The following is a 27,524-nucleotide window of genomic DNA, read 5'->3' as shown; positions in this document are numbered from 1 at the left end:
GCGTTCAATGCTCCTACGCTGCAGTTGTTTTCGCATACAATTTTGCTGCTGTAAATGAGATCACACTTTGGGGATTTTTTTACTACTTTGACGTTTTTCTTTCATCCATGGATAAAATCGAGTACCAACAGTATTATATTTACTGCACATCAAAAAACTTTCACGCCACTCTCGTCTCAATCGGCACAGCATAAATACGAATAACAACAAGAAGTGTGCGGAGTTGCGACGCGCTCGGCTGGGGTGTTCAGTTTCTCACCTACTTGCACCCACCTTATGCAAAACACCTAACCTCGGGGACCATCTCTAAGATACTGAGACAGCGGTGGGAACAGTCTTCTGTTCGGGAGATACCACGGAGTCGAGGAAGCACTGAGCTGGCATGACGAGCGGGTCCGGCCCTCCCTGTATTACGAGCGGAGTCCGGACTCAGTACGAACTCCCCTGTATTACGGGGGAGTCCGCCCCGCTCGTCACTAGACGAGTCCGTCGCCGGTGTGTGCTAGTCGTCGTCGTCGTTCAAGATGGCGGCGGAGTCGAAGTCGGCCTCTTTGATGTCCGACTCGTCCTCCGTTTTCTGCTGCTCGTCCTGAGGGTTCTTGTTGCACTGAAACAGGAGAGAGGGATATGTTAGCCCGGATTTACAGAGGTCTGTGGCCTGTCTATATCCTCTCGGCACGGTGCCATCCATCAAAGTGTACATCACATAGTGTATGTACGACGTGAATACTTTGACCATCTTTTACTAGGGTATACTGTGCAGCTTACACATTTGTCCTTTTTCAGACAGCTCAGTCATTGGGGCTAAGGGGCCGGCAAAGCCACCAAAGAAAGTCAATATTGTGGAGTCAGTTCTGTCGGCTGTGTAATTTATATTCGTTTTGAAAATTACGGATGCCATCAGCATCAATGGTTACCAACAACCAACTACGAACAACACAGCAATAACAGTCCTACGGATAACTTGTAATTAATTTTCGTTGTTGTCCGAGGCCTGTTTGACAGTGGTATGTGGTCATTCCTGCGCGCCGTGCGTTTCGTCCGGACCGTGTTTGTCTCTCCGGCTATATCCTCCCGAGTCTAAAGTTTACCGTCGGTACACGACCGCCTACCCAGAGTTAGACGGCGGCCCACGGCCGGGGAGGCCAATTTGGCCGCGGTAACTAGATCAGTGACGATATGGGGCAGTATCAGGAGCACGCCGGAGGGCTCGTGTGCCACGTGGCTGCACGTGGGGCACGTGGCGCCGATATGGGCCGGTATCAGGGAGGCACACCGGCGGGCGGCTCGCGGTTGCCACGTGGCCAGTGGCCACAGTCAACACAGCCGGCGGACCATATGGAGGGCCGGCCGGCCCAGCTGTGCCGCGGGACGGGGGCACGCCGAGACGGTCTCCCTGGGGGTGGAACTCTGTTAAAATAGAGATAAAAGCAGTTTTTGATTCTGACGTCGGCATGGTATGGTTTTTGCAAGGCTGCTAGGAGATTGGTGATTCGGTCGCGGATTAGAGTGACAAATTTGTCTTGATAGAACATGAAACAGTCATCGGAAAAGGTCAGCGAGCTTCCTAGTTTGTTACGTAATGCTGACAGAAGGGAGCCCTTATTATTTTACGCCGGCGTTCTTACTTTGCACAAGGATCTCATTCCGTGGCTGTCACTGTTCTTGAGCGGTTCTATTACACTGCTCGGCGAGCTATAAATCCGCCGCGCCGCTGCAAATCATTGATCCCAATTTTGACCAGACATTGTCTAAGCTAAGTGAACGGGGACATTTGACCTATAACTAGGCTACGCTGGTATGATACCTTCGTGTTCAAATGGCTCACAGGAAACGGCACACAATAATATGGATGCGCATTACTCCGCCATTCTTCAGCCGCACTTATTGCGGCTGAAGAATGCACTTACTGTCCTGGTCACACACGGCCTTCGGTCTGCTTACATAACGTTCAACTGTTGCCTAGCTACGTTCGGAGAAAACCATCAGATGACGTCTGACGACACTCGCTCTAACTCCAGTCGACATGCATCGGTGCCCTGTCGGCATGGTCGCGTCGATCACCGTCCCCATATCACCACTTCCAGAGAGGAGCGGGCGGGACGTCGCTCCAGCGCCGCTAGTGGAGTGTGCCAAGGGACGAGCGATATTGGAACGAGCGGCGAGCGATATAAGGATGGGTGACGGCGATATTGGCGATAGTTCTGCGTCATTGGAGCATCCGAGCGTTACGGCGGGTGAATTGGACGGGATGTAACTGCTCGTCGTGCAGTGTTGCGAGGTTGGCAGTTGCTACCTGCTGCCTGGGTCTTGCAAGGGTTTTTTGTTCGGCGTCACCGTCTGCGATCTGGATACAGTCCTCAAGGTGTTTTGATTAGTGCAGGATTTTCTGTCTGTGCCGTTGCCTGCCCGCATTTCCACAGGCATGATCATTGGATGGATACCAATGGAAATGTGTCCTTGTTTTTTTTTTACGTCACTCTCAATTTGTAAGTTGATATTTTTTATACAAAACAATTAACTTGAACAATGATACCAGTGGATGCATGGATTTCTTTTGACCTAATTGTAATGTTGTCAGCCACTCAAAACACCATTTTGAAACCCGATGCAGAAGTGATACGTTGTTTCCTGAATCTTACAGCGGGATGGCAATCGTGTCGTCTTCTTACATAAAATATTTCAGTCTCTAAACGCGCCATGACGAAACATCTCCCGGGGAGCTGTCACGTTGTACATAACTGGGTGACCGCCGGGTTAATGGTATGTGTCCCCGGCCAGCTGCGGTATTTTACAGAGTCGCCCGTCCCGGCCGAGATTGTGTCGCCATCAGTCACCGCTGCTAACGTCAGCTGGCGCAGTGATGTGGCCACGGCGACATCACTGTGACGAGCGAGAAATGGGCAGCTGTGTGTTCCTCAGTGATTTAGGTGTACTGTATGTAGCAGATACTTGAACAGAGACTGAGTGGGACCCTATAGCTTGAGAGACTGAAACGGTGAGCATGTGCTTCGACAGTTTTTGTGTTCCTCAACTGGCTCGTACTTGGAAACGCCTATCTCCGGAGAGAAAACATTTATGCCTCCATCCAAAACACATGTTTTTGCATTGCAATGAAATTAAATGATATTTTCTTACAATTATGCACAATCAACGTAATGAACTTTTCATTTACATTTGTTCTTAACTTTCGTCGAAACGCATGTGCTATTTGTTTCATTACACGCATCTGTTATCATTAAGTAAGTCTGTTTGCCTGCAGTATGTCATTATGTAAAGTTCAGCTTGGCTGGATTGCTCTGGATACCCAGAATGTCAGGGTATCCGAACGATGCAAAGTTCGTTGGAGCTGCCACAGAAGACAGATTGCCCAGAAGACAGTCGCACGCATAGATGAGGGTGATTTAGCACTTGGACAGCTCAAAGTTGCCAGATAGTTTGGCACATCAATGTTTTTAAAAAATCGCAAGCGTACATTCCCTCCAAAGGCTTTCTGATAGCACCCATTTATGCCATTTTTGTACAGCCCATCATGGAATTATGGCCCTTCGTCTGCAAGCCGCAGTGCCCCTTAGGTTTTGCCCTCTAGCTAATGAAATGGCCTCGTGCCGTTTTGCTGTTGTGGTTACGGCGATACGGCTTCCAAGTTCCAACCGTGTCTGAGAGCCGCACGAAGAGGCCATGTTAGGTGCGCCTGACTGGAATACCGAGAAGGTGGTGCGATGTTGGCCGTTTGAGAGACCGAGCTTCTCTGGCGGCGACCTTGGCGTGTGAGAAGGGCGCAGTGTTAGAGGTTTTAGTGCTCCTTTGACTGCTGGGTCAGAATAGCACCTGGTTGATGCCTTTTGAAGGCACCGCGGTGATTTTACAGGGCTACAATCAAAGTACTTACCATGGCGATGTCTAGCCTCAGCGAAGGCATCTGTTCGGGGTACAACCACGGCTTAAAGTGCGGGCTATGTCGCTTTTTCCAGGCCGGGTACTTCAGACACGCCTTGTGGAACCGCTTCAGCATCTGTGGAAGTAGGGTAGAGTGAGCACTGAGCAGTGAGACATGTGGGACACAAGTGCGGTCTCCTTGTGAAAGACTTGGTGGGGTACGTCTCTCTGAAGCTTGGGAACATTAGCATGTATTTCTACCATGATATACTTTCATCAAATGTTAAAATAAATCCCAGCTCAATAATGTAAATAAACACGGGCTCTTCTGTGTTACGTAACGGAGGATTGACAGTGATTCACTCTCGTCTCGCGCTCTACCACCCTGCTGGTACTGCCTACAAATGGCCCGTTCCCAGTTGCTACCCGGCGCCCTGTATCGAATTAGCAGTCAATCGGAGTGGTTCGTGCTCCGGACCCTGATCACCGGCCGCTCGCAGCTGATCTAATTTGTCCCGGCCCGGCCGGACAATGCATACGGACCGTCCGGACAATACGCACGGACAGTCCGGCGCCGAGGGAGCGGTTTGAGACGGCACGAACGGTTCACCATCCCTGGGGCTCGCTGTATCTCCGGTACCGGGGCGCTGATTGTGATACGAGCTCGGCATGGACACGAATAATGTATCACTGCAGTTTTCAATGAAAGGAGTTCTCACTTTTCAAGTTCACGACAGAAGATTTAGTTTATTCAGCTGTTGGTCGGTTCGTAAACTTTCCCAACTTTCCTGAAACTGGTTCTAGTAAAGAACGAATCTAAAATCGTCTGAATAAGCAGACATTTGTAAGCATGACTGGCTCGCTGCAATCGAAACAAAAATGGAACATCTCACGAAATGACATATGCTTTATCTCAGATCTCGTATCTAGCTCATCAGCATGCTTAACATGAAAAGCATATTTCATAGCTTGTGTGAGCTATCCTATTCCAGTGAGGCATGTTTCATTGTTAAAGGCAATCGAGACTGAGCTCCACCCTAACTCAGCAGTCACTATCAGTTTTTCTCATTTCCACCTCACCTTGGGTGCCATGATCTGCGTGGCCTTGTTGACCAGCCAGGCGGGTAGCTGACCTCCGATACTCATATGAGTGACGTAGTGCACCTGACACCCCTGAGGGGTCAGCGGCCGCACCACGAACCCTGCCGGGGGCAGCCGGGTCACATACAGGGAGGTCAACCGGGTCACACGCGGGACGGGCAGAGGTCAGCGGGTCACAAACGGGAAGAGGCCAGGAGAGGCACTGTTCACCGCTCAATGTCAAGTCAAAATCGGCTAGCGGGAGGTCACAACCGGTCAGCGGTATAGGTTACAACCGGTCAGCGGGAGGTCACAACGAGGCCATGAAATACGACCGTGGTGTCGGCACTAATCGGAGGGTTCTCAGCTGATAGGGCCTTTTGTAGACACGAAGCTGGACTAAGGACTAATGCCGACACCGTAAAGCAACTTTGATGGGCCACAAATGAGAGTGACCTCGCATGACGAAGGTGGTCACTGGTCGGTCCGTCTAGCGCATCTCTGAGGGGATGCGCTAGACGAGCCTGACGGTTCCTCCTGGAGTAAATGAGCTTTGTCACATTTGGACGAAAGCCGTTTGGACGAAAGATAGTGGCGATTTATCTCTCCAAATGCTGTTAGCAACTGCTCTGTGTGCTGTCGTTTGTGGCATGGGTTCAGCGAATTGCGAAATGTGGTTTTACACCCAGTTGCTGGAGGAACTGGATACATTGGACTCTGCCAATGTAGTTTTTGGACTGAGATTGAGGATAATAGTAGTTCGTATAACTTGCGAATCCATACGAAAAGGACTCGTTCAATAAGCAGGATCCGGGTTCTGTGGGTTTTTGCTGGGGCGTATATTAGGGAGGTGCGTAAGGCATAGGTAGATTTATCTTTGCACGCACGCCTGCACATCACTAGGTATTAATACCGAGGGACCGAAATCACTTACGAACCCAAAGCATTGCTTCAGTTGACACGCTGGAGCTGGTACTTGAGTGCGAACAATGCTCAGAGATAGTTGAATGCAGCTGAGGATCTCTGGTCTGAGTAGTTTCACTTGAACATATTCAGCCATCAGTTTTGTTTGCAGTGCTATAACGAACATAAAGGTGGACCTTAAAATTAACCTTTCGTCATCGCCGACCACCTCAAGACGACAGGCTTTTCATCTTATTTTGTTTCATACAACGTAACTTTCGTTGTTTCATTTTCATTTCATTCGTTGATAAATGACTAATGCACAAGCCATTGGTAGATTGGAATAGAAAAATGCTTATAGCCGGCTTCAGAGTCCTGTCAGCCCGGCGCTCGCGGCCGCCTGCGGGCAGACTGTTCCGCAGCGCAGCGCTGTTGTGCGGCACAGTCTACCTAGACCGAGCGCCGGATCCAGCGAGACTCGCCCGCCCGCCGGCCTCATCTTTCATAGTTTGTCTGGGGTGGAAAGAAATTGCTGCGCTCGTCTGTTATTGGTTGAAGTTAGGGGAAGATTAATGGAACCCTTGTGAACTTGACACGTGAACAGACGTTTACCGGTTGCGGGGAGGCTTCTCAGAAAATGAAGAAAACATGGGAAAGGGATATAGATTGCCGGTCTAACAAAGAACGAAAATTCGCTGATTGTACCGTCAGACTATCGTCGGTGTTTGAGTTTGAACCTACATTCAGCTAAATGATGGCGCGAAAACTATAAAAATGGTGGATGAGAGTGCGCACACAAAACCCTGAAAGCGCCAGTGAGACGCCATATATGGGCTTGAGTGAGACACTCACCGGCTAGACGTAAGATCACTCTTACCTGCCAGGTGTGAGAGAGCGCGCACGAAGCCTTGCCGCGGCGGGTAGCTCTGGTGTGACACCGAGTGACTGAGGATGTAGTACTCGCGACCCGTGTCCAGCCAGGAGCGCAGCACCACCATATCCCGGTTACGCAGCGGCGGCACGCACGACACTGAAACGAACGGTGCGGGAAATTTCAACAACAAAACCACAGTTCTGTATCAACGGTCGTCTGGCCGGGACACGCTGTATATTTATAGGTACTCGTGTCCACTGGGGTCTATTCTCGTAGTAACCTTTCAGACAGTTCTCAGAATCAATTGTGCGGAGCTGCCTACCGCCAGACCCAGACACTTGTAATCCTCTTGGCACCCCAGCGGCTACCGTTTGAGTTGCTCCCGCTCTGAAGAGGACCTGATTTCCCGGGGGGCCCGCTCACCGTCTCCCTTCCCCTGCCCACCTGCGTAGTAGCAGATCTCGTTGTTGGGGTTCAGACAGCCAGCAGAGTGCGACTCCAGGCGGCTCTTGTCCCAGCGCTTCCAGTATTCCTCGTCGTGTAGGACGTCGTACGCGGTGGCCGCGTCCACGTCTAGAAGAGTTGTTCGTACCTGTGTGAGAGAGCGGGTGGCGCGGCTAGGTCAGACAACAAACAGCTAGATTAGTTTATTAATGCAAACAGCTTTTCTGGTCCTCGGACAGGATCACCACGGTACAAAATGACATAATCAGGCATCTTACAGCGACACATCAAACCTCTGAGCAGAAAAGGTCTTATCTAAAAGTTGTCCGAGGGGTTATATCCGATTTGAATGTCAAGGCACCGGCACCTTTGAGCCATGCGGGCTATAATTTGCGCCATTTGTATACCGTCACCCATATCAGCGTCTGGCCCGCACTGAAGGGCGCCTATCTCGGGCCACCTGCCCCCACCGGCGCCGAAATCCGTTTATGGACCCACGTGGGCATGTGGCGTCACACAGGGGCGATATGATAGCGGGATAATAGTACCCTGACGTCAGACAAGCTGCGGGAGGGATGTTGGCTATTGGGGAAGGTTCCGGTGGATGAGATAGATACGTACCTACTAGTGGCAGACTCGCTATTCCTAAACCATTAACCATTTAGTGGATGACTGATAAATCTGTACTTTGGCTTTGCTTAGACAATGCATGCAAGATTTTCTTACGCGGGCGCCTATCTACATATGATTGCATATTGTTCTTTTATGTCTTCATTTTAGTATGCAAGAGTACCTAAAGCTATAAGCTGCCGATAGTGTTTCCTGTTCACCACAGGAAAACATGTCAAAGACGCCATTATCGTCGGCGCATTCATTATCACGACTCAGTATATCTTACCTTCACCATTTTGGAGGTGTCGCTGTTGGTGTCTCTGCTCCAGACGTTGAGTGATTTGTTGCTGAACTCGACCTTCCAGCCATCATGCTGGTCGGCCAGAGCCACCAGCTCCTCAAAGTCCTTATCCTCTGCGATGCGCACCTCGCCGAGCCGCATTCTGGTCCGTGTGTGACGTGTGACGGGTGACGGGTGTGTGACGCCGGCGGCTGACCCGTGTGACGCCGGCGACTGGTGACCCGTGTGACCACCGCAGGTGTCCGGCCCCGGTCCGATCCGCTGACCCTCGCTGACCCAGATGGGCGCACCGTCCGCTGACGGAGAAAAGTGCTCCCTCCCTGACTGACACTCAACTGCGCTGTGGGACAGACAGGGCGGCCAGGCGCGGTTAATGCAGTGGAAGTTTCATGAACCAGTTATATAATCATAGATGTGAAAGGCTTTAGTTTGACCTTTAACCAGCGGATTAGCTAAATTAAATAAGATAAATGAGAATAACGTGGAGCATAATAACAAACACTAAATTCGACCTCTAAATCGTCAGCAAAGTTATCGCTATTAATTAACTTTAACAGCCAGTCCAGTACCATTGATGAACATTACCTATGTAAGGTAAACATATGCTTTATACACGTGATGTGTATGCTCATGTCTCAACACAATTAAACATTCCACCAACTGCATTATTTTCCTGACTCCCTAATTCGGTATTCAATCGCGCTGCTCCCGGTCCTCTGTGTTTCCCGGTCGTTAGGCCGTCCCCGTCCTGTGTTCCCGTGCAGACGATTTCCCGCGTTCCACCCCGGGGAGAGGTCACGACAGCTCCTAATCAGACCCAGCGGTGATTAGCGGCGACGGCATGCATCGCCCCGCTGTCTCCAAGGAGACGACGGTCGTGAAGATAGGGACGGCCGGGATATTATACTGCAGCGAGGATAATGTTTTCCCCATTAGACTCTGGGCTTTGTGTTGTAGGACTGCTGCCGCTAGGTTCTGCTTGGGCGATGTAATTTGAAGGCCTCGCTCTTCAGCAGAAATTGCGGAGTCGCATCTTATTCGTATATGACTGTATGTTGCTCAGCCCTGATTTTCCACGGCTGAAAGAAGAAACTATCGATGCTTTCCTCTCTATCGAGCGCTTTTGTTTTGCCCTATGAATGAAGTGTGAAGAACGACAACGTTGTTATTACTTGATATACATTCGTTTAAAAATCACTTTATTTTCTTAGTATATTTTTTTTTGCAAATTTTGGGTAATGCAATGCTTTTATACGGGTATCAAGCTGATCCAATGCCACCTTTGTGCTCATTCAACCTGGCGTTACGTCATATCTGTGACGTCATCTCTGTGACGTCATTACGGTCACTTGCCAAAGACCTTAAAACTGATTATGTAACAAATTCATTGCATTACATAACAAGCCGCGCAATTCTTTTTAGAAGTTGCTGGCGAACAATAACGATCGAAATAATGTCGAGCCATGAGCTTTATCCCGGCTTTGGTGTATTGGGAAATCGTTGCGTCTGGCGAAATTGAACATTTTCAACACGATTTATGCTGAACATAATTATATTTGCTTAAATGATTTTGTTCCTCTCTGTCGTTACCTACGGGAAAGAATCCCGAGAAACTAGGTCGTGCGTCTTAAATCAGCCCTGCTCGTGTGCTGACCAACCCACCACAAAATCAATGTTTTATCACCACACACCATCTTCCATAAAATGCCTTCGCGGCTGTTTGACACGGCCAAATTAGGCTATCAAAGCTTGACGGGCACGGACCCACGCGGGTGACATTAATCCGGGCGTTATGCACGGCCTCTGACTAGCTACCTAGCTGTTATTTGACGATCACCCCATACTTCATAGCGCAATAGTGCATGCTTCATGTGTCGAAAGACGTGTTTCGTCTCGACGGCTTTCACTGATCTCAGGGCAGTCTGTGACTGTGCAGTATCAGACGTTTCACGGTCTGTATCCCGATACCCCTCCCCTCTCCCGCGGAGCTGTAACGGCAGACGGTTTAACTGTCTCTCCCGCTCTCCCCGGGCCTGTGGCGGCTGCGGCGGAGACAGAGCCGCCGGGTGGTGACGCCATTGATCCGCCCCCGCCCCCGCCCCCGCCCGGGAGCGGCGGGCCGGGCGCCTCTGATGGGCGGGGATCGACCCGGGCCGATCTGCTGACCCGCCAATGACACGTGCGCATCGAGTGGCAATCATAACAGAGAGGGCGAGCTCTATTCATGACGGTCAGTCATAACACAGGACATCAACTAATTAGCTATAAGGAAATGACGAGGACCGCTAGGTCATCAAAAAGTTGATGGGAACAGGGTGGTCAACACGGATGCATATTGCATATTCATATGGGCTTTACTCCAGCTGCCATTGTTTGCCATTCCAGATGCCTCAACGTGGTTTGAAGATCGTTCAAATGCACTATATTTCAAACAAGCTCATTACACAACTATCAACTGAAATACACACGTGTTTGCAAATGAATATTATTTTGATTCTACCGCTTTTAATGCCCTTTACCCTTAGTCGGCCAATCAATGTGAAAGGGTATCCATCTCGTAAGAAATGTTTTGTGAAGTATTGCAGGCTTGTGGACGGTCCACGGGCTTAGTTATGAAATGTCGCGTGTGTCACAGTGGACCATTTCAACATACCTTTCCACCATACACGGACAACACGAAACACGGGCTACTGGACTAACCCAGAGGAACACCACGGACGCACGCAACTTTGTTTGCCGAGCTTCGTAGATACTTTGAGCCGATTACGTGCCCGGCTAGTATTGAAAGGAACCGAAAAGGGGGATTTGTTATTCTAGTCTTCGCAAACTTGAAAAAGGCTTCAAGTGTTCGCACTATATAGTCTGATGCTTTAAGTTCTCTCCAAATCAGCACAGAGATCCAGGATCCTGCCTAAGGTGTAAACGTTTTCAGTTCGTATCGGTTGATTGCTACAAGCAAACTACGATTTAGTGTCAAAAGGAAATGCAAGATTTATCTTCTGATTCTTCTCATTGCAGAAGTTATGAACTCAACATACTGAGGAGTGAGGTGTACTGCTGAAGCGTAGCACGACACCAATGTTGTTGGAGTGAGGTTCAACATATGCCTGCAGCATTCATCACGGAGATTCGATGATCCATTTTGAGAGCCGCCCGCAACGACGGCACCGCAAGTTTATGGTCGCAGACAGCTGCAGAGGCTCGATGCATTTTATACATTACAAGCCATAAATCAACAGTTTAAAACAGAGTGGAGCAGAGCATATATTGGCTCATAATTTCATAACATAGTGTCCTACACCGACTTTTCATGAAGTAACTGCGTGGAAATGTTAACCCTCGCCGGCCGAGGTGGGGGGGGGGGGGAGCGGGTGCCGCCCCCCATAGCTTTTTTCGCGATAGCTCCGAACACGCTGGAGATAGAGAGCTGAAACTTGGCATACCTGATCTTTGATTCAAGCCGGATCTTGTGACACCAACCGCAATTTCAGGTCAGCTCAGGTCACTGATCTATGGCGTCATAAGTGAGCCTCTGCACGGTCTTCAGATGTCGCAACTTCGCAACGCCCTCACTGCCAGAGGAGCTTTCACAGGGAAATGAAACTTGCAGGATCTTATATCCATTACGAGTCTCACAACTTGTTTATCTCGGATTGTCATGTGAGGTTAGGTCATTTTCGCGACCTCACCATTATAAGTCAATGGGAAAAATGAAAACTGCTATTCTGGCGCCGGGAACGATCTCCAACTATCTCAAGCCCACAGAATCAAGATGTTGATGCACTCCTTGCAAGGTTACATGCGTCACTTTTGCATTGTGGACCTTGTGTGACGTCATTTATGACGTCATTAGGGTCATATTAGTTTTTCGTCAATAACTCCCGATCAAATTGAGCTAGCGAGTCGGGAATGCCACCAATGGACTCGGAAGACCTGCCGAATCAAATAATATGCGACATGACCTCCTTTGATCAACTTCGTGACTTGGGAGGCGCTGACCTGACCGTGACCTGAGGTCAACACCCTAAGTTGACCTCACCCAAACAAAAAGTATATCATTCGACGCGCCTGAGCGAGGCGAACACGATGCTGCCAATCGATCGCGGCTCTGCGGCCGTTTTATGCGAAGCTATTCACCGAAAACGGAACCGTACCTTAGGACACTTGACCTGACTTCAGAGATCACCGGTTGACCTAGGACCTTAAAATCGGGTACCAATCTCTGCGTCTCGTAACGGCGCACACGCTTGACGCTTTTTTCCGCGATGCGCTAGCTCCACCAGGGGCGAAACGGCGAGGGGGGTGTCGTACCCGCCCCCCCCCCTCGGCCGGCGCGTATGTAGAAAACCAATAGGTCCGGCGAGGGTTAAGGTATATGTCGAGCTGGTGATGGTGTCTAAATAAAAACAAGTTTGGGACCGGTGTCCATTTCACGTCTGTTATATGACTAAGCTCCACTAATTGATATGCATCATGGGCTTTTCTCAATTCCTACTGTTCGCTGCATACGATGCTAATTTGTAATTACAGCATCCATTAATTGTAATGATGTCCATAGTAATTTGCATAAGTAGGTGTAACAAAGAGGAAATGGAACAACATAATTATCCGTAACAACGTTACTTTTTCTTTGACGCTCAATGTGAATATGTACATACAAGAACAGCGACACATAAATGGTGAGGTCACATATATCCTAGCGCGATTGCATGAGCGAACTTATAGCAAAAACGCATTTATTTGGCAACATTTGAGTCTGCGATGGACCTAATCTCGCCATCTCAATGGCTGAGCTTGCGGAGGAAATATGTTCCAAACGAGGCGCCGGCTGTCCGGCTGGAAAACGACTCACCACCGTATCCGCTGACTGTTGTATGAACACACAGCTTCTCACTGGCTCAGATCTCACTGTCGCCACCGCACTGTCTGGTTCTCACCGCTATCCGCCAACCACCGTTACACCTCAGCGATTCCGAGATCACGGTACCTGCACTGAGTCAACACTCAACACTCACGAACGGTTCGTGACAGCGTGACTCACCGTCACGGCAAACTGCACGGCGAGTCACGACCCTCGACACCTGCCGCGTGACACGTCGGAGCGGAGTGACGCCGTGTGTCGGGGAGCGTGACACGTCGCCGACTGACGCGGACACAGGTGGCGGCGCGGACGACCGTCGGTCCGCCCGCCGCCGCCGCGCCGATCCGCCCGTCGTAGCGCCGGCCGTAGCGCCGGCCGTAGCCCGCCGTTCGCCAGCTCCGGCCGCGGGCTGCAGGCCTCCCAGCTGTGCCGTATGGATCCGCGGGCGGCCGCAGGTCGGGTCGGCGGGTCGGCGCCGCTCGTCTGACCCGCTGCCGGCCGTGGGATGAGGCGGCTACAGTGGCCGGCGGGGTCACGGCACCGGAGAGGGTAATGGCCGCCACACGAGAGGAGGCAGTCGCCCCGGACATGGCGGGCCGGGAAGGAAGAGCAGCGCCGGTAAGAGCCGACGTGTCCGCACCCGACAGCTGTTAATTATTACCCGCGGTGAGGCGAGCTTCAGCTCATCTCCTGCGAAGTAGGAGACAGGGAGTACTATTCAGAGGGAGGTCACGTAGACGTATGGTTCCGAATTCCTGTTCAGGAAACTGCGTGGGTAGCTCTAGTTAAATATAAAATGATACGATCGCAGTCGATTTCCCTGAAGGTCAGTGGAGTCTCATAACCTTTCAGCCGGCTTCGCTGCGATATTTAGTGCATGTTTCTCCTGCTTGGACTGCAATAATTTGCCCAATAAACTTCTGCTTTCATTTCAGTTCGATGGAAATGCATAGCGCTGCAAAACTTCAGCAAAATATTGCAATGCTCATGAAATTGCATAATACACAATACACATGCCTTAGTAAACATTAGCCAAAACGCATACTTTATAATGGTTACGCAATGTAGTCGACTGATGTGTGTGTAATGCTTGCCTGAGACAGAAAGGCATCTACGGATATGAATTGCGTCTCCATGATTTCTAATAAGCTGTAGTTCAACGAATTACGAGCCACCACTTTTATACCCAAGTAGGCAGACTTATTCTAATGAACTGATATTGCTATCATAAGGCACACTTCGCAGTCGATGGATCGTTGCTTTTCCGTTTGTAAAAGCTTTTCCACACGAATAGGCAACGATCCATCGGCTCCGAAATGTTTCTTACCATGATTTCGCGAATCAAGTGTTTTTTTCTTCAAATTACAAAGCACATATTATAGGGGCTAGATCCTATAGCGGATCCTACGTCAATGTAACGGAAGGGACCGTAGGCGCCGCTGGAACAATTGAGCCGATATTGCGAGTATGGCCACTGAACGGAGAGTTCTGCGGAGACGTTTCATGACAGGATCAGAGAGGCTTTTACGTCGGCGCGTTTTTTACGAGCACTTGATGCTAACGACACCGGTCTGGTGTTATTGGATGGGGTGACAGTGAGGGCGTGCCTTGAATAACAATTACTCTGATGTCTCTCAAGGTTTTGCAGGTGTCGGAAACCTTTTACAGGAGAGTCCCGTGGCGATAATATTTCTACAACGCCCTGATGTACGGTTTTTTCATACCACACACGATATGATTTAATAAATTCATGCTTTTCATTTTTTAATATGAAACGGAACCAAGCGTGACAAGTTACCGCAGCGCAGCCATCCGTTAAGTAGCCACTGCTATTTTCTGACACAGCGGGGTGTCACTGACACGCCGTGTTGATAATCTGGCGGCCGTGTGGGATGTGCCAAAGATGGCTAGACGGCCTCCCGAGACGGCCCAATGTCGATCCAGATGCTAAGTTGGTCTCGCTCTGAGCGGGTAAACAGGGCCCGGGAAGTGTGATGGAAAGTTTTAGTCACCGGGCGTCGCAGTAGCATCCTGAATGTTCGATGGGCTGACGTAGTCGATTGTGAATATTGATCAGCGGAAAAATAACAACGGGAGTTGTAAAAACGATTACGACATGAAAAGAGCGAGAGAGAGGGGAAGAGCGAGATAGAGAGAGGGAGAGATTCAGAGAAAGAGGAGAGAAGAGAGAAAGAGAGTGAGAGAGAGAGAGGGAGAGGGAGAGATTCGCGCTTCTCTCCTGCAAAGCACAATTCACAATGCACATGGCATAGCTTCACTAGGCAAGGTTAGCTTGCAATACTCCCGCTAGATGGCCCTTGTAAATGTGCCTCAAGATAGACTGTACCGCAAGGCAGATAAGCTTGTTATATTCCCGCTAGATGGCACAAGCAGTAGGCGCCTAAAGATACACTGCACCGCAAGGCAGGTAAGTGTGGCGCTCTCCCGCTAGATGGCACTAGTAGTGAGCGCCTGAAACTATGCTGTACCGCAGGACAAGGGTAAGTTCGTTACTTGACCGCTAGATGGCACTAGTAGGAGGCGCCTAGCTATATACTGTGCCGCAGGACAAGAATGGAAAATGAAGGCGATGTCAGAGTGCATCTAGGGCATCTTAGACTGCGTTAAAGGGCATCTTAGCAAATTTTTGGTTAACTTGGCTGTTATAACTGAAGATGAGGATTGAGGGGCTTCGTCCTGGCTTTTGGTAACTAATGGTGCCAAAAATGAAGTCATTTCTTCACCGCGGTCAACCTCGCGGTGAACCTTGAAAGCATGATTCTCAGGAGCCAATGATGTGAGATAGTTTTCCGATAGACAATTTCCGAAGTTCGTCGCTGACGGTTGGTTCCACGTCGACCGCCGAGCACCACAACCGCGACTCACACCGTCGCCTCATGTCACGTAATTTCACCGCATGGTCTCTTCCCAAGGTTCATATCACCTTCCATTTCGCCAATGCCCAGAGAAGGCTTCGTGAAACCAACTGACCCTTTGAAAGAAAAATAGGTACGCTAATGATTCGAGATTCGGATTCCGGATCCTATGCTTTCCCGGCTCGTTGTGAGCCGTTATGCGTCCCTAGTCCTAGGTCATAGACAATAGACATCCCCGAGTAATACCGAACACAATGTCACAGTAGCACGTCCAATCTTCACAAGTTCAAACACATAATAGCCAGGCGCGCTCATCAAAGCTAGTGCTCTTAGTTACATTTGAAACTTAACTAACCAGCCAATTTACCGGCCCAATCGGAGATAACCAGAGCTAATGGCAATCAATGAGCGCTGCCCGAGCACTGTGCTGCGAGTGTGACCTCCCGGCAGCCGTCCGGGCCCGTCCGAACGCCGGAAACGCCATCTCGCGAGCTGCAGTACCCGGGTCAGGGTCAAATCAATCGGAAAAGGTCACCGTTCGCTACAGAGAGGTCGATCTAGCAAAGCGACGGGCAGAACTGGCGCGTCAGGGTCCGTTTGCTCTGATGATTGAAGAGGTTCTACTCGTGGCCCCGTGTTTTCCTGGCCTCCAAAAAACCATCAGCCTTCCATCAGAAGTGTTATGCTGTGTCTCAAGGAAAATGTTGATGCTTGCTGACGACTGATGATAGAACAATCCGATACGGGAAGAGTCATGAGGGGGCGAAGCCTGCGATATTGACTTCATCCCGTTCAATTATAGCAGATCCAGCTTGAAAAACGGCTAAGCTATCAAGTGGCGACAGCCGAGATCCTTTCACAGGACCTTCTCCTAGACCCCATTCCCGCCCCCGACTGATCCCCACTCGTCCACGTTCCTTAGTCTGTGAGCTCTGTCCACAACCCACTCGTTCCAACACCCGGTCCCGTCCCGCCCTACGCTAGGCTCCCCAGTCCGGCTCAGCCATAGTTCGACAATCCCCGAGATCCCCCGAAAACCATTCCATCGGCGCAGCGCACACTCAGCCCACAGTAAACGCAGCGCGGTGTATTTACAACAATGGAACGATGGACTATTTGCAGACGAGACGAGCCGCGACGGGCGGTTGCCATAGCAACCGTGGCGGCCCTGGCCACTTCTGCTGGAACTAATCAACAGCAAGATGGCCGACTGGCGAACCGGGAACTATTCCACACACACATACATACTGAGGCGGGAGCGCCGACCGTGGCCGCTACAATAGGCCTCGGCCGACACCGCGATTAGTCGATAACCAAGACAGTCAATCACCACATACAAACCTCTACAGGCCAAATCATAACAAATGGTGTCCGCTAGCGGTTTTCGATAGCCCTCTATACAATATACGCCATTCATCAGGCAGTGGTCGGGTCTCGCACTGATCAGGCCGAGACGGGGTCCGGGTCCGGGTCCCAGGGCCGGCCGGCCGCCGCTCACTGCACCATGTGTCCCACTAGCAGCTCGCCGTTCTCCGGAATACTCTCAATGGCCAGGATGACCTCGGTGGTCTGAATGTCGTCGTCGTCGTCCATATCGGCCATCTGCAGCTGTCCCTGATCGTCCAGACCGGCCTGGTCGCCGTCCACGGCCGCCTGCTGACCGGCCTGCGCCAGCTGCTGCTCAGCGGCGGCGCGCAGCTCGCGCGTCCGCCGCTCCTGCTCCTCCGCCGGCTTACCGTAGTCCTCCTTGTAACACAGCACCTGCATGTGCTTCAGCAGGTTCGGCCGACTGAAGAAGCTGCGTCCGCAGCGGCCGCACGCATGTGCGCGGATCCCCAGGTGACGGTTCATGTGCACTTTGAGGTAGGTCTTGTTGTCGAAGCGTTTTCCGCACGTCATACATGCGTGTCGCCGCTCCTGAGTGTGCGAGCGAAGGTGCTGTGTCAGCGAACTCTTGCGGGTGTACGATTTGGGGCAGAGTTTACACGCGAACGGCCGCTCGCCGGTGTGCTGACGGAGGTGAATTCTCAGCGTGGAGCGCGCCGCGAACCTCTTCGGGCAGAAGTTGCACTCGTACGGCCGATCATCGGAATGGTGGTAGCGTTTGTGCATGAACAGCGTCGACGGTGTGCGGAAGGCGGCCGGACAGACGTCACAGCGGTGCGGCTTGGTGCCGCTGTGGATGTTCATGTGGCCCTTGAGGGTGGCCTTGGAGCTGAAGTGGGTGTCACAGACGCGGCAGTAGAAGGCGCCGCTGTGACTGCTCAGGTGGATGCGCAGAAAGTCCGGGTGGAAAAACTTGTGGCAGACGGGGCAGGGGCTGCGCTTCTCGTGGCCGGAGCGCTCGTAGTGCTCATCCCTCAGCCGGGCCGACTTGAACACCAGGTGACAGGTGTTACACTCGTGGACGATGGGCGGACGGCGGCGCTCTGCCGGGGGGGGGGGGGGGGGGCGTCAGCACGGGGTGGGATAGAACCTACACACTTACCCGAAGCACTAAGTTATCCGGAGCACTAAGATGTGGACACACTTAGTTTACCAGGGCAACTCAACATTGCAGGGACAAGGCGCTGACCGATTGCCTAACACTAGCAAATTAGCAGGAAGACGGGACTAATATCACAGCTCCGCCAGCAGGCACAGCTATGTGGGACAGGCTACCGAACCACAGTTTTCAGTAGGAGCTCCGACGACCAAAACAACTACCCAGTTGCAAACACATAATTGTATCACCCCAATCCTCCGCAAAGCTCCAATCACTGGTTTATCCCCTCTAACAGCCATGGCGCCTCGGACTGCCGGCGATTTCCCGGACAAATGTTCCCGCCCGATGGACTGTAGATGCCCGGAACTGCCGCCGTTACAGCCGTTATCGGCCGCTCTAACCGAGCGCGGCGACATGTCGCAGCAATAAACAGATCGACGGGCTGCTGGACTGGACAACCGACCACCGCCGCCGGCCGGGGTGTTCGGTCCAGCCGGCACCCGACACTCCGACTCCAGCCGGCACTCGACACTCGGACTGGCTCATCAGTCGTCACTCAGGGACAGGGTGCGGCGGGACGGGCGTATGTGGTCGTCAAATGACCCAACGGGCGGGTTTGGTGAGCCATGGCCGGCGTGATTTGTCTGAAATGTGTCCCGAGATCGCCCCTCGGTGCTGAGGAACAACTGTGACCAGACTTTAGCGGCGATAAGGCAGCGGAGGTTCCCGGGAAACACGTCTTACTGCTCCACAAAACCCCGGCTGCAGTGGAGAGATAAGGGGGGTAAAACCCGCCTACCTGACAATGCAGCGAGGTAAATGCCCCCCCCCCCTTTAAAATGACATCTCTCTCTCTCGCTCTCGCTCTCGCTCTCTCTCTCTCTCTCTCTCTCTCTCTCTCTCTCTCTCTCTCTCTCTCTCTCTCTCTCTCTCTCTCTCTCTCTCTCTCTCTCTCTCTCTCTCTCTCTCTCTCTCTCTCTCTCTCTCTCCCTCCCTCCCTCTCCCCACTCACTCTTGCGTCTGTGCCGGCAGCTGTACTCGTGTCGCCGGTACCGGTCGCGTCCGACCAGTTCGTCGCCGCACACCTGGCACACGTAGGTGGTGTTGAAGCCCTCGGCGTCCAGGATGGCCCGCTCGACGTCCGTCAGCTCGGTGCACATGACGCACGTGCAGCCCGGCGTGGGCTTCCACTCCTCGTCTCCGTCCCCCATCGTCTCCTCTGCGTCCTCCCCTTCCATCTCCGTCTCCTCCTCCGTCTCCTGGAGTTCGTGCAGGTCCACGTAGATCTGCTCCGGTTCGGACTGCTCCCCTGTCGGGTCTTCCCGCTCGCCGTCCGTCGTCTCTCCCTTCTCCGTCTCTTGTTTGGTGGGTGATAGTGCATGGTCGTCTCCCTTGCCGTCGGCACTCTCATCTGGAGGAAGATATGACACCGGTCAGCACCGTATCAAATGGACGCTGGAAACATAAAAACGTCGACACACCGAAGAGCTTTTATCGGTTAACGAGTCGCTGAAAGTACTGGTATGATCTGACAGAACCATTACATCGGACAGACGACACAGCGGGAAATTGAGCGCAGATGGAGACGGAGCAGCATCTGACGAGCACTGGCACCTCTGCCGGTGGCTGCTCAGCCATCGATCGCGGCAGCTTCAGACCGTGTTGACGTCAGGCCGCGTCGTATAGGGAGTATGACAAACACATCACCTCCCGGCCAGGTTATTGCTTAATGGCCGCGCAGAAACGCTTTTTATGACCGGTCAGCCGGAGGAAAAGGAAATAAGGTGAGCCATCGCGACTCAACGAGACGTCGACCTATTCACATACAGCAATATCACATGATTTATTAAAGGAAATGAAAGCTAAGACAGACCAGTGAAGACGCATATAGAATTTTGAAGCTTTAAGTGCAGACGAGAGACTCACAATAAGACACATTCATACTCCAATTCTACGGCGCATTTACTGAGATCGGTCAAAGCCGTACTCTGATCAGATTGTTGTATCTGATCGGATTGCAAGCTGGAATACCCCGTCCAGTCAAACACACTATACATTCTAACTCACTGTCCAAAAAGGCACACATGACTACGATGAGGAACCACATTCGGTTCTTGGCCCGGTCTGTATCACCACACACATGATGTCACGTCAAACGTAACCATCATACCTAAACTTGAACACACTCGCCCAGCACCCAGTGCCCATTTTACACCGCCCCGATATAACCGTCTCGGACGCTATTTTGATACCCGGCTGGCGACGGTTTGTTGCCGACAGAGAGGCGCCCGGCTGGCCCACGCCGGCAGTAATCAATAGGGACGGTAATGTCTGGTCGCCCACACAACAGCCCGTCGCTGCCGCGCAGACTGGAGCCAACAACCCGGAGCGGGGGAGAGCGGGCATCGATAGAGAGGCGCTGCTCCGCTGGCACAGATCGACGCTGTGATGGCAGGGGAGGGAGGGACTGGTGCCAAAAGCGGAGACCTGGGGTACGCACGACAAAGTAGACTGAGGGGTGGGGATGAAATTGTCTCCACAACAGTGACCACGACCATAGGTGGAGAATTGTGACCAGCTGGGGGTGCTCGGGCGCAACAAATCCGCCGCCGCCTAGCGGTGACCTTGACCCGCGCCGCCCGGCCGCGGCTCCAAAGCCAAGCCGGCGTGGAATTGGGAGAGCTCGAGCACCCCCAGTCCAGCACAATTCTCCACCCGTGACCACGACCAGTTTGCAGTGCCAGTTTACAGTGTTAAACTCGATTGAGTCTGTGTACACATGATGAGTCCCTTTGAACGCGTCAATCCCGGGTGTTTTCCTCTGAATTGCCGGCCGGACGACTTCAGTTAGAGTTCAAAGGACGGGCCCAAATGGATCAAAGCATCGCTCACTCTCAGTGTACTAAAGGAGAGTTGGTCGGGACAATTGAAAGCCTAAGTTTGTTTTGGTGACGAGAGTTCAATGCTCCAAACTACCGGTAAACATCCTAGGAGGTCTTGATTGCGTCGTGTTGCGTAACTATTGCAGACAACCTCCAACAGTAGATGCGGTTATTGTTCACCAAAACAGATAAACATTGACAAAAAACTCTGTCTCGCAACAATATTTCATCATCGGATGCGTCCAACCGGATCAGTGTGGGAGTCACATAAACCGTGATTGACCACAACTGGATCCCGATAAAGCACAACGAGCGACTCAACCGCGACCCACGGCTCACTCAAAACAAGTCGGTTGTACAATCTACATTGATCAAAGATCATGCTCTTCATCCTTCACCCACCCACAGAAACCACCGCCCCACGGCACTCACCAGCCAGAACCGGGTCGTCTTCACCGCCTCTGCTGGCGCCGGTCGTCTCTCCCGGCTCTGTGAGTATGGACTGCTGGTCGTCCCTCGCCGGTAGACTGGCCGCCCCAGCCGGCTCCACGGGCGACTGGGGAGGCTCGGCTGCTGCAGCGGTGACCAGCTCCACGTCCGGCGGCTTCTCTGTGGCCTCAGAGTCCACCGTCACCACGTTCATCGGCTCGTTCTGTGGAGAGGGGCCGGTAAGGGGTTAGAGGCACGGAGGGGAGGGTTAGACGAGGAGAGCGGCTAGAGACATGGAGTGGAGAGTTAGAGGCACGGAGCGGCAGGTTAGAGACACGGAGGGAGACAATAATAAGATTCACGGGACACAGACACTGGTCAGCCACCCGAGTCACCAAAGACGGGTCTACGATCAGCGGTGGAACGAGTCACATATAGCCCACACTCGTGATATGGCTACATTTATATTCCTCAGTTCATTAGTTCTAGGTCAACGATTATTTGAGAAACGTGCTTTATCGAGGGTTAGCTCAGAAAGAAGTGCCGTTATCTGGGCTGAGTGGAAATATCGATTGAGCTACAAATAGGTCTATCAGAGAAGAGATATGACGAGGGCCAGGACCCCGCTTTTAAATCGCTGTAGGATTTCAGCAGCGGGCATTCATTAATGGAGGCACGTCCACTTCTCATCTTCAGCCAACGGCAGCCCCGCGTCCAGCTTTAAAACGCCATAGCGTGTCTGCGGCAAAGTTTGGTCCAATTACCAGAGTTCCCTGAAACTCTCCCGTAGACTGGTCGACCGAACATGGACCCCCTGCGGCTGTCCATTCACCTCCGACCGTTTCTAACGGATCCCCTCCCCCCAGCCCGGTGAGTTTCGGTCCGGGGCGGGTCCCCAGCACTCACCTCGGGCGGGTTGGGCAGCTTGGGTCGGCCTCGCCGGCCCTTCAGAGGGTTCGGGTTCAGCCGGCGGTACGGACGGCGCTGCGGTGGCGGGTCGGCCAGGTATTTACTTTGCTGAAACACGACGGGGTGGTCATTAATATCGGACACTGCATTTACTTTGCAGAAACACGACGAAAATAGTCATTTTTATGAAGATTGAAACAATGATCTACCCCATCAGCGCAGCATAGCAGCTATGATACGAAGCGTCAAGCGATTTCCGCGCGTCAAATATCCATTTCTGAAACGACGAAACATTCCCAACTGGTCCAACATCATTATCCGCCAAACCTCCCAAAGCCAACAAACCCGGGCGGTTCTATCGGGTGAGATCACCGGCTCGTCGGCCGTTGATACCCGGTGTCCGGGTATCACAGGTGTGCCGTGCACCTGTGACCGGGGTCGGGCACCCCGCGGGGGGGAGGGGTGACGGGACACTCACCAGCTCCGGATCCACCAGCACGCGCGGCCGGTTCGAAGCGTGCACGGCGCTCGCCACAAACGCGTTCTTTCTGATGGCGATGCGCGCCGAGCGCTTGTTCTCCGAGGGCATGGTGAGGTCCGTGAGGTGCTCCAACTGTCGGAGAGGGGGGGGGGGTCAACTCTGGGAAGGAAAGAGTGGCAGAGTTCAGACTATATGAGAGCATGCTGCATAAGAGGTCTAGTAACTAGTCAATATTACACTTAGCATATTTAACAATTGACTTCCATATATCATCAGACGGAGCAGATTAAATTTTAACAGCGCTAACCTTAGGGATATGTACAAACAGCTAAATATTCGCAAATGGTTCGCTGGAGGCCTTATGAAACTTTTACGGCGAACAGCAGACAGACTGCATGAAATGAAGCAATCAGCATGCAGACGCGGGGCCAATTTCGCGCCAACAGCATCGCGCGACATTCGTTAGCCAGAGTAACGGATGTTCAGCAGTCAAAAGCAAAGGTCACATGGGCCAACTTTCGGCAGTTTAAATATTCCGAGTGCTGGTCCTTCTGGGGCGATCAATCAGCGTGGTCGCCGGTTATGTACAGTCTGTCTTAACCCTCGCCCATGTAGGGGGGGGGGTTGGTGCAACCCCCCCCCCTGAGGTTTTTCGGAACTAGTGCAAAAACGGCGGCGCGCAGCGCCGCCAAATTTTGGGTACCTTATGGGGCAAACCTTGCGCATCTTTTGATAAAAAAATTTGACCGGGTCATGTCAGGTCACGGAGTTATGACGTCACAAAGGGAACAGCCTCCGGCCGGATTTTCACAAACTGAGTGCCAACGCCTGAGGTTTCCTGCCGGTGGTACGGACATCGGTTGATGGATCGTGATGAAACTTCCCATGCATGTTGGGGCAAGTATTGGCTATCATATGGTATAAGAAACTTGACCGGGTCAGGTCAGGTCACGGAGCTATGACGTCACAAGAGGAACAGCGTCCGATACTATTTTTGAAAAGCGCCCGAACCACTATTTTGCTAATTCTTGTCACCTCAATGGGAATATGCAGCAATATTAGCTTCTATAGGGAGCAAATGGACATCCCAAATCCAAAAATACAATCAGATTTCAAAAATTTAAATTTTGATTTTTCGAATTTCTGCCGCCGACTGTGACCTTGCCGACTTCCGGCGCTCCCAACGCGCCATTTTTAGAGCTAGGGAAACGAAATACATACCAAACGATAGAGAATTGATCAAGGAACACGATAGTGAAGGTTTCAAGTCGATATCTCCCACCGTTTTTCCGCAATCGCCGCGGAAAATTTGAAAAAGTCTATTTTTCCGAAAATTTGACCTTTGACCGGTCAAAAGTAGGTCAAATGTTGACCTAGGACCAAAAAATATACCACCAATCGCGAGATCTCGGCGAGAGCAATCCGTTGGTCTTTTCCGCTAAGCTCTACGACGCTCCGTTTTCAAACGCCAAGGGGGGGTCGCACCAACCCCCCCCCTGCATGGGCGAAGGTGGCAGATCGCCGTTTACGGGCGAGGGTTAAAAGTACCGCGCAAAGTGACGGTGGATCCATCGAGCCTGACTGAGCAAGGGCCTGCTAAATTTGGGTCACTGAAGCAACTGACATCCTTATCCATTCCCTAGGTCAATTGGTCGGTGACTTTTAAATTAAAACAGGCCCTTTCTCGGTCAGGCTTGATGGATCCACCGCCACTTTGCGCGGTACTTTTAAGACAGACTGTACAAGCATCTAGGGTATGCATATAATAAGAGCGACCCGTTAGTACATTCACTGAACATTTAATAAACATAGAGAACGCTGGCCAGCGCTGTTGTCGCGAACTTTACGGTCAGGCCCCACTGCTGGGCAGCATTGGCGTAGCTGCGGTAATAGTGTACAGTCTGTCTTAAAAGTACCGCGCAAAGTGACGGTGGATCCATCAAGCCTGACCGAGAAAGGGCATGCTTTAATTTGAAAGTCACCGACCAATTGAACTAGGGAATGGACGAGGATGTCAATTGCTTCGGTGACCCAAATTTAGCAGGCCCTTCCTCAGTCAGGCTCGATGGATCCACCGTCACTTTGCGCGGTACTTTTAAGACAGACTGTACTCTACGTTCTGTATGACAAGAATCCAAATTTGGCTTTTTGCAGCAATTTATTCGAAACTGAGTGTGCATTAATGTTTGTTGATTATATAGGATGCAAAACGTGTACACAAACCATTAGTTAGTCCAATTGCTGCTGTTGTTTCGCAATAACCCTATATCCCATCCAATTCTACCCCACGTGAATGCAACACTTGAAATAACGGATTACCTGCAGCATGCAGCACCTGAACTGCAATAATGACAACGTCGTCAATTACGACAAAAGACGTGACAGTCACACAACACCCACCAGCTGTGGCCCGCCTCTGACCGTTAGTTCAGTCTACCCCCGCTAGTGGCACCACTGTACAGACCCAGCTGTGCGTCACCAAAGGACCCGCTAACCGGCGCCCGTCCCCAGCCGCCGCCGCCGTGCCGACGACCGTCCCCAGCCGCCGTGACTCACCCTGGGTTCCTCGGGGGTCGGCGACCACGGGCGTGCGTCGCGGGACTTGCGCGGCCCCCGCCGCTGGCCCTTCATTTCCATCCCGGGAGTCCAGTCGGTGTCTCCTGCAGCGCCCGGGTCCATCCATTGGTCGTCCTCGTCCCGCGGCTGACCTGAGGAGAGGTTAGGTCAGGTCAGGTCAGATCAGAGACCCAGGTCTGTCCACTGGTCGTCCTCGTCCCGCGGTTGACCTGGGGAGAGGAGAGGTTAGGTCAGGTCAGGTCAGGTCAGACGCCCGGGTCTGTCCACTGGTCGTCCTCGTCCCGCGGTTGACCTGGGGAGAGGAGAGGTCAGGTCAGGTCAGACGCCCGGGTCCGTCCACTGAACGTCCTCCTTAGCCAAGCCGGACGGCGACGGTGGATCTGAGAAAGATGGGATCAGGTGAGGTCAGGTCAGACCAGAAGAGAGCAGGTGAGGTTAGGTCAGACATAGAGGTAGAGTGGAGATTTGGAGAAGTCAACAGACACCTCAGGTGTAGGCGATGTGTAAATGAAATGAGTGAGATATTTGTTTACTTTAATGAACTTTACTTACTTTGTTTACATGAGTGAGATACCAGGTAGACGGGCAATACTGGGAACAAAGGGACAACTGATAGTTATAATTGCAGGCAAACGCACAACAACGAAAACCTAGCCACCTGCAAAGCAGTCCTTTACTCACGGGGTCGTTTGCGTTTGCGAGCCCACGGACCTCCATCCACCGAGGCCAGGTCACCGACCCGCACTGCCAGCACGTTACGCACGTGACGAGACGCCGACTGCGAACGTAAGAGAACAGAGTCAGTATGCCATAACGGTGCAGCCAATACAGGGACTAATTGAGTCATTTTCTATGAAGAAGTCCATCTGGCAGCATACATTAGGAAATCGAAGGCTGTTCTCAAGCGAACGCGAACAGTGGTCACCATCGCTTAACTTCTTGAGCGTTCCGTTGAGTAATGAATAGTGCTCGCCTCGCCTCCCCCACTCGCCGTTTTGAGCGATCCGTCGCCCGTCGGGCTCCCTACTGACCTTTTTGAGCGGCCCGTCGGGCAGGTCGCAGCTGTCGAGCAGACACAGACAGGCGGCGCACACGCCGTCCGCCGAGCTGACGGTCAGCTCGCGTTGCACCGTGTCGGCCAGCAGCTCGGCCAGCGGCGCGTCCGTGTGCCGGCTGCGGCCCGTCATCAGCGGCGTCATCGAGCCGCCATCGGCCGCCCGCTGGCCGCACACGTAGCACGCGCTCGACAGCTCCAGCAGCTCGGTATCCGGGTCGCCCGGCTCGTCCTTGGGCGCCGCCAGCGCCTCCTGCTGGAGAGGAGAGGAGTGACAATCGGCTATGGGGTGGAGTGTGAGATGATGAGAAGTGGGGTGGGGTGAAGTGTGCAAAGGATAGAGAAGCTACTGTACAATGAGATTGGGACGGATTCGACGATACACAAGCCAAGGCTGGCATTTGACGTTCTAAAACTTGGCCAGCGATTCTGCCTTGCATACGATGCATTGGTTTTATGAAGACAACACCTTTGTGCTGATCGTCTTATGCTTTGTAGTCAAATAATTAATAATGCATCCAGATCGAATAATAGGCAGAATAATTGACAGAATATTAATACAAGCTTGTACAAATTAGACTTGGCTCGCAGCGTTTGCTCCCCGTTTCACCAACACTGTATTTCCGGTATCGCCCGCCTGTCGCTCACCTGTTCCACGTCATCCGCGGCGTGCTGGGCGTGAATGTCGTGCACCACAGCCGACTGTCCGTCCCGAGAGTCGGCGTCCACCTCCGTGAGGATCATCTGCATCGCGTCCTCCATCGAAAAGTCCGCGTCCATCTCTGTGAATAGGAAGCGATAATTAGCCGACAGTCAATGATGGGTTAGTGATAAATGTAAACACATCGCGTCCTAGATCGAAAAGTCCGCGTCCATC

At 52.1% G+C, this 27,524-nt stretch overlaps 2 protein-coding genes across 11 annotated transcripts in view; both read right to left on the bottom strand.

The window, feature by feature from the left end:
- Positions 1-122: 122 nt before the first annotated feature.
- LOC122387193 (START domain-containing protein 10-like) lies at positions 123-13,382 on the bottom strand. The gene is made up of 7 exons (XM_043377128.1): positions 12,946-13,382; positions 8,079-8,433; positions 7,181-7,328; positions 6,740-6,892; positions 4,960-5,081; positions 3,893-4,015; positions 123-607 (listed from the first exon to the last, which is right to left on the bottom strand). The coding sequence occupies exons 2-7, from the start codon at positions 8,232-8,234 to the stop codon at positions 503-505; spliced, it is 807 nt and encodes a 268-aa protein (XP_043233063.1). The 5' UTR covers positions 8,235-8,433; positions 12,946-13,382; the 3' UTR covers positions 123-502.
- A 3,515-nt stretch (positions 13,383-16,897) lies between these two features.
- LOC122387123 (zinc finger and BTB domain-containing protein 17-like) overlaps positions 16,898-27,524 on the bottom strand; it is a 30,951-nt gene continuing 20,324 nt past the window's right edge. For 5 of the 10 annotated variants that reach the window (XM_043377081.1, XM_043377058.1, XM_043377052.1 and 2 more), the window contains 9 exons: positions 27,296-27,429; positions 26,625-26,900; positions 26,275-26,371; positions 25,573-25,724; positions 23,014-23,148; positions 22,533-22,643; positions 21,630-21,849; positions 19,328-19,726; positions 16,898-18,259 (listed from right to left, as the gene is read on the bottom strand). In XM_043377081.1, the coding sequence (XP_043233016.1) occupies positions 17,325-18,259; positions 19,328-19,726; positions 21,630-21,849; positions 22,533-22,643; positions 23,014-23,148; positions 25,573-25,724; positions 26,275-26,371; positions 26,625-26,900; positions 27,296-27,429 (2,459 nt within the window). In that variant the 3' untranslated portion in view covers positions 16,898-17,324. Of the gene's footprint in view, positions 18,260-19,327; positions 19,727-21,629; positions 21,850-22,532; positions 22,644-23,013; positions 23,149-25,572; positions 25,725-26,274; positions 26,372-26,624; positions 26,904-27,295; positions 27,430-27,524 lie in introns of all 10 variants that reach the window. The other 5 variants (XM_043377042.1, XM_043377020.1, XM_043377010.1 and 2 more) reach the window with 1 other exon arrangement.

This window comes from Amphibalanus amphitrite, unplaced genomic scaffold (assembly GCF_019059575.1).
Source record: "Amphibalanus amphitrite isolate SeventyFive unplaced genomic scaffold, NRLGWU_Aamphi_draft 000016F_arrow, whole genome shotgun sequence".
In the NCBI taxonomy this organism is placed as follows: domain Eukaryota; kingdom Metazoa; phylum Arthropoda; class Thecostraca; order Balanomorpha; family Balanidae; genus Amphibalanus; species Amphibalanus amphitrite.
Note: the sequence above shows the minus strand (reverse complement) of the source record. Positions and strands in the feature narration are given on the sequence as shown.

Excerpts from the sequence above, each read along its gene's own strand:
- LOC122387193 (XM_043377128.1), bottom strand. The coding sequence starts at position 8,234 with ATGCGGCTCGGCGAGGTGCGCATCGCAGAGGATAAGGACTTTGAGGAG. Across the intron at positions 7,329-8,078 it reads ACACCTCCAAAATGGTGAAG|GTACGAACAACTCTTCTAGA; the intron begins GTAAGATATACT and ends TCTCTCACACAG. Across the intron at positions 6,893-7,180 it reads CGAGATCTGCTACTACGCAG|TGTCGTGCGTGCCGCCGCTG; the intron begins GTGGGCAGGGGA and ends CGTTCGTTTCAG.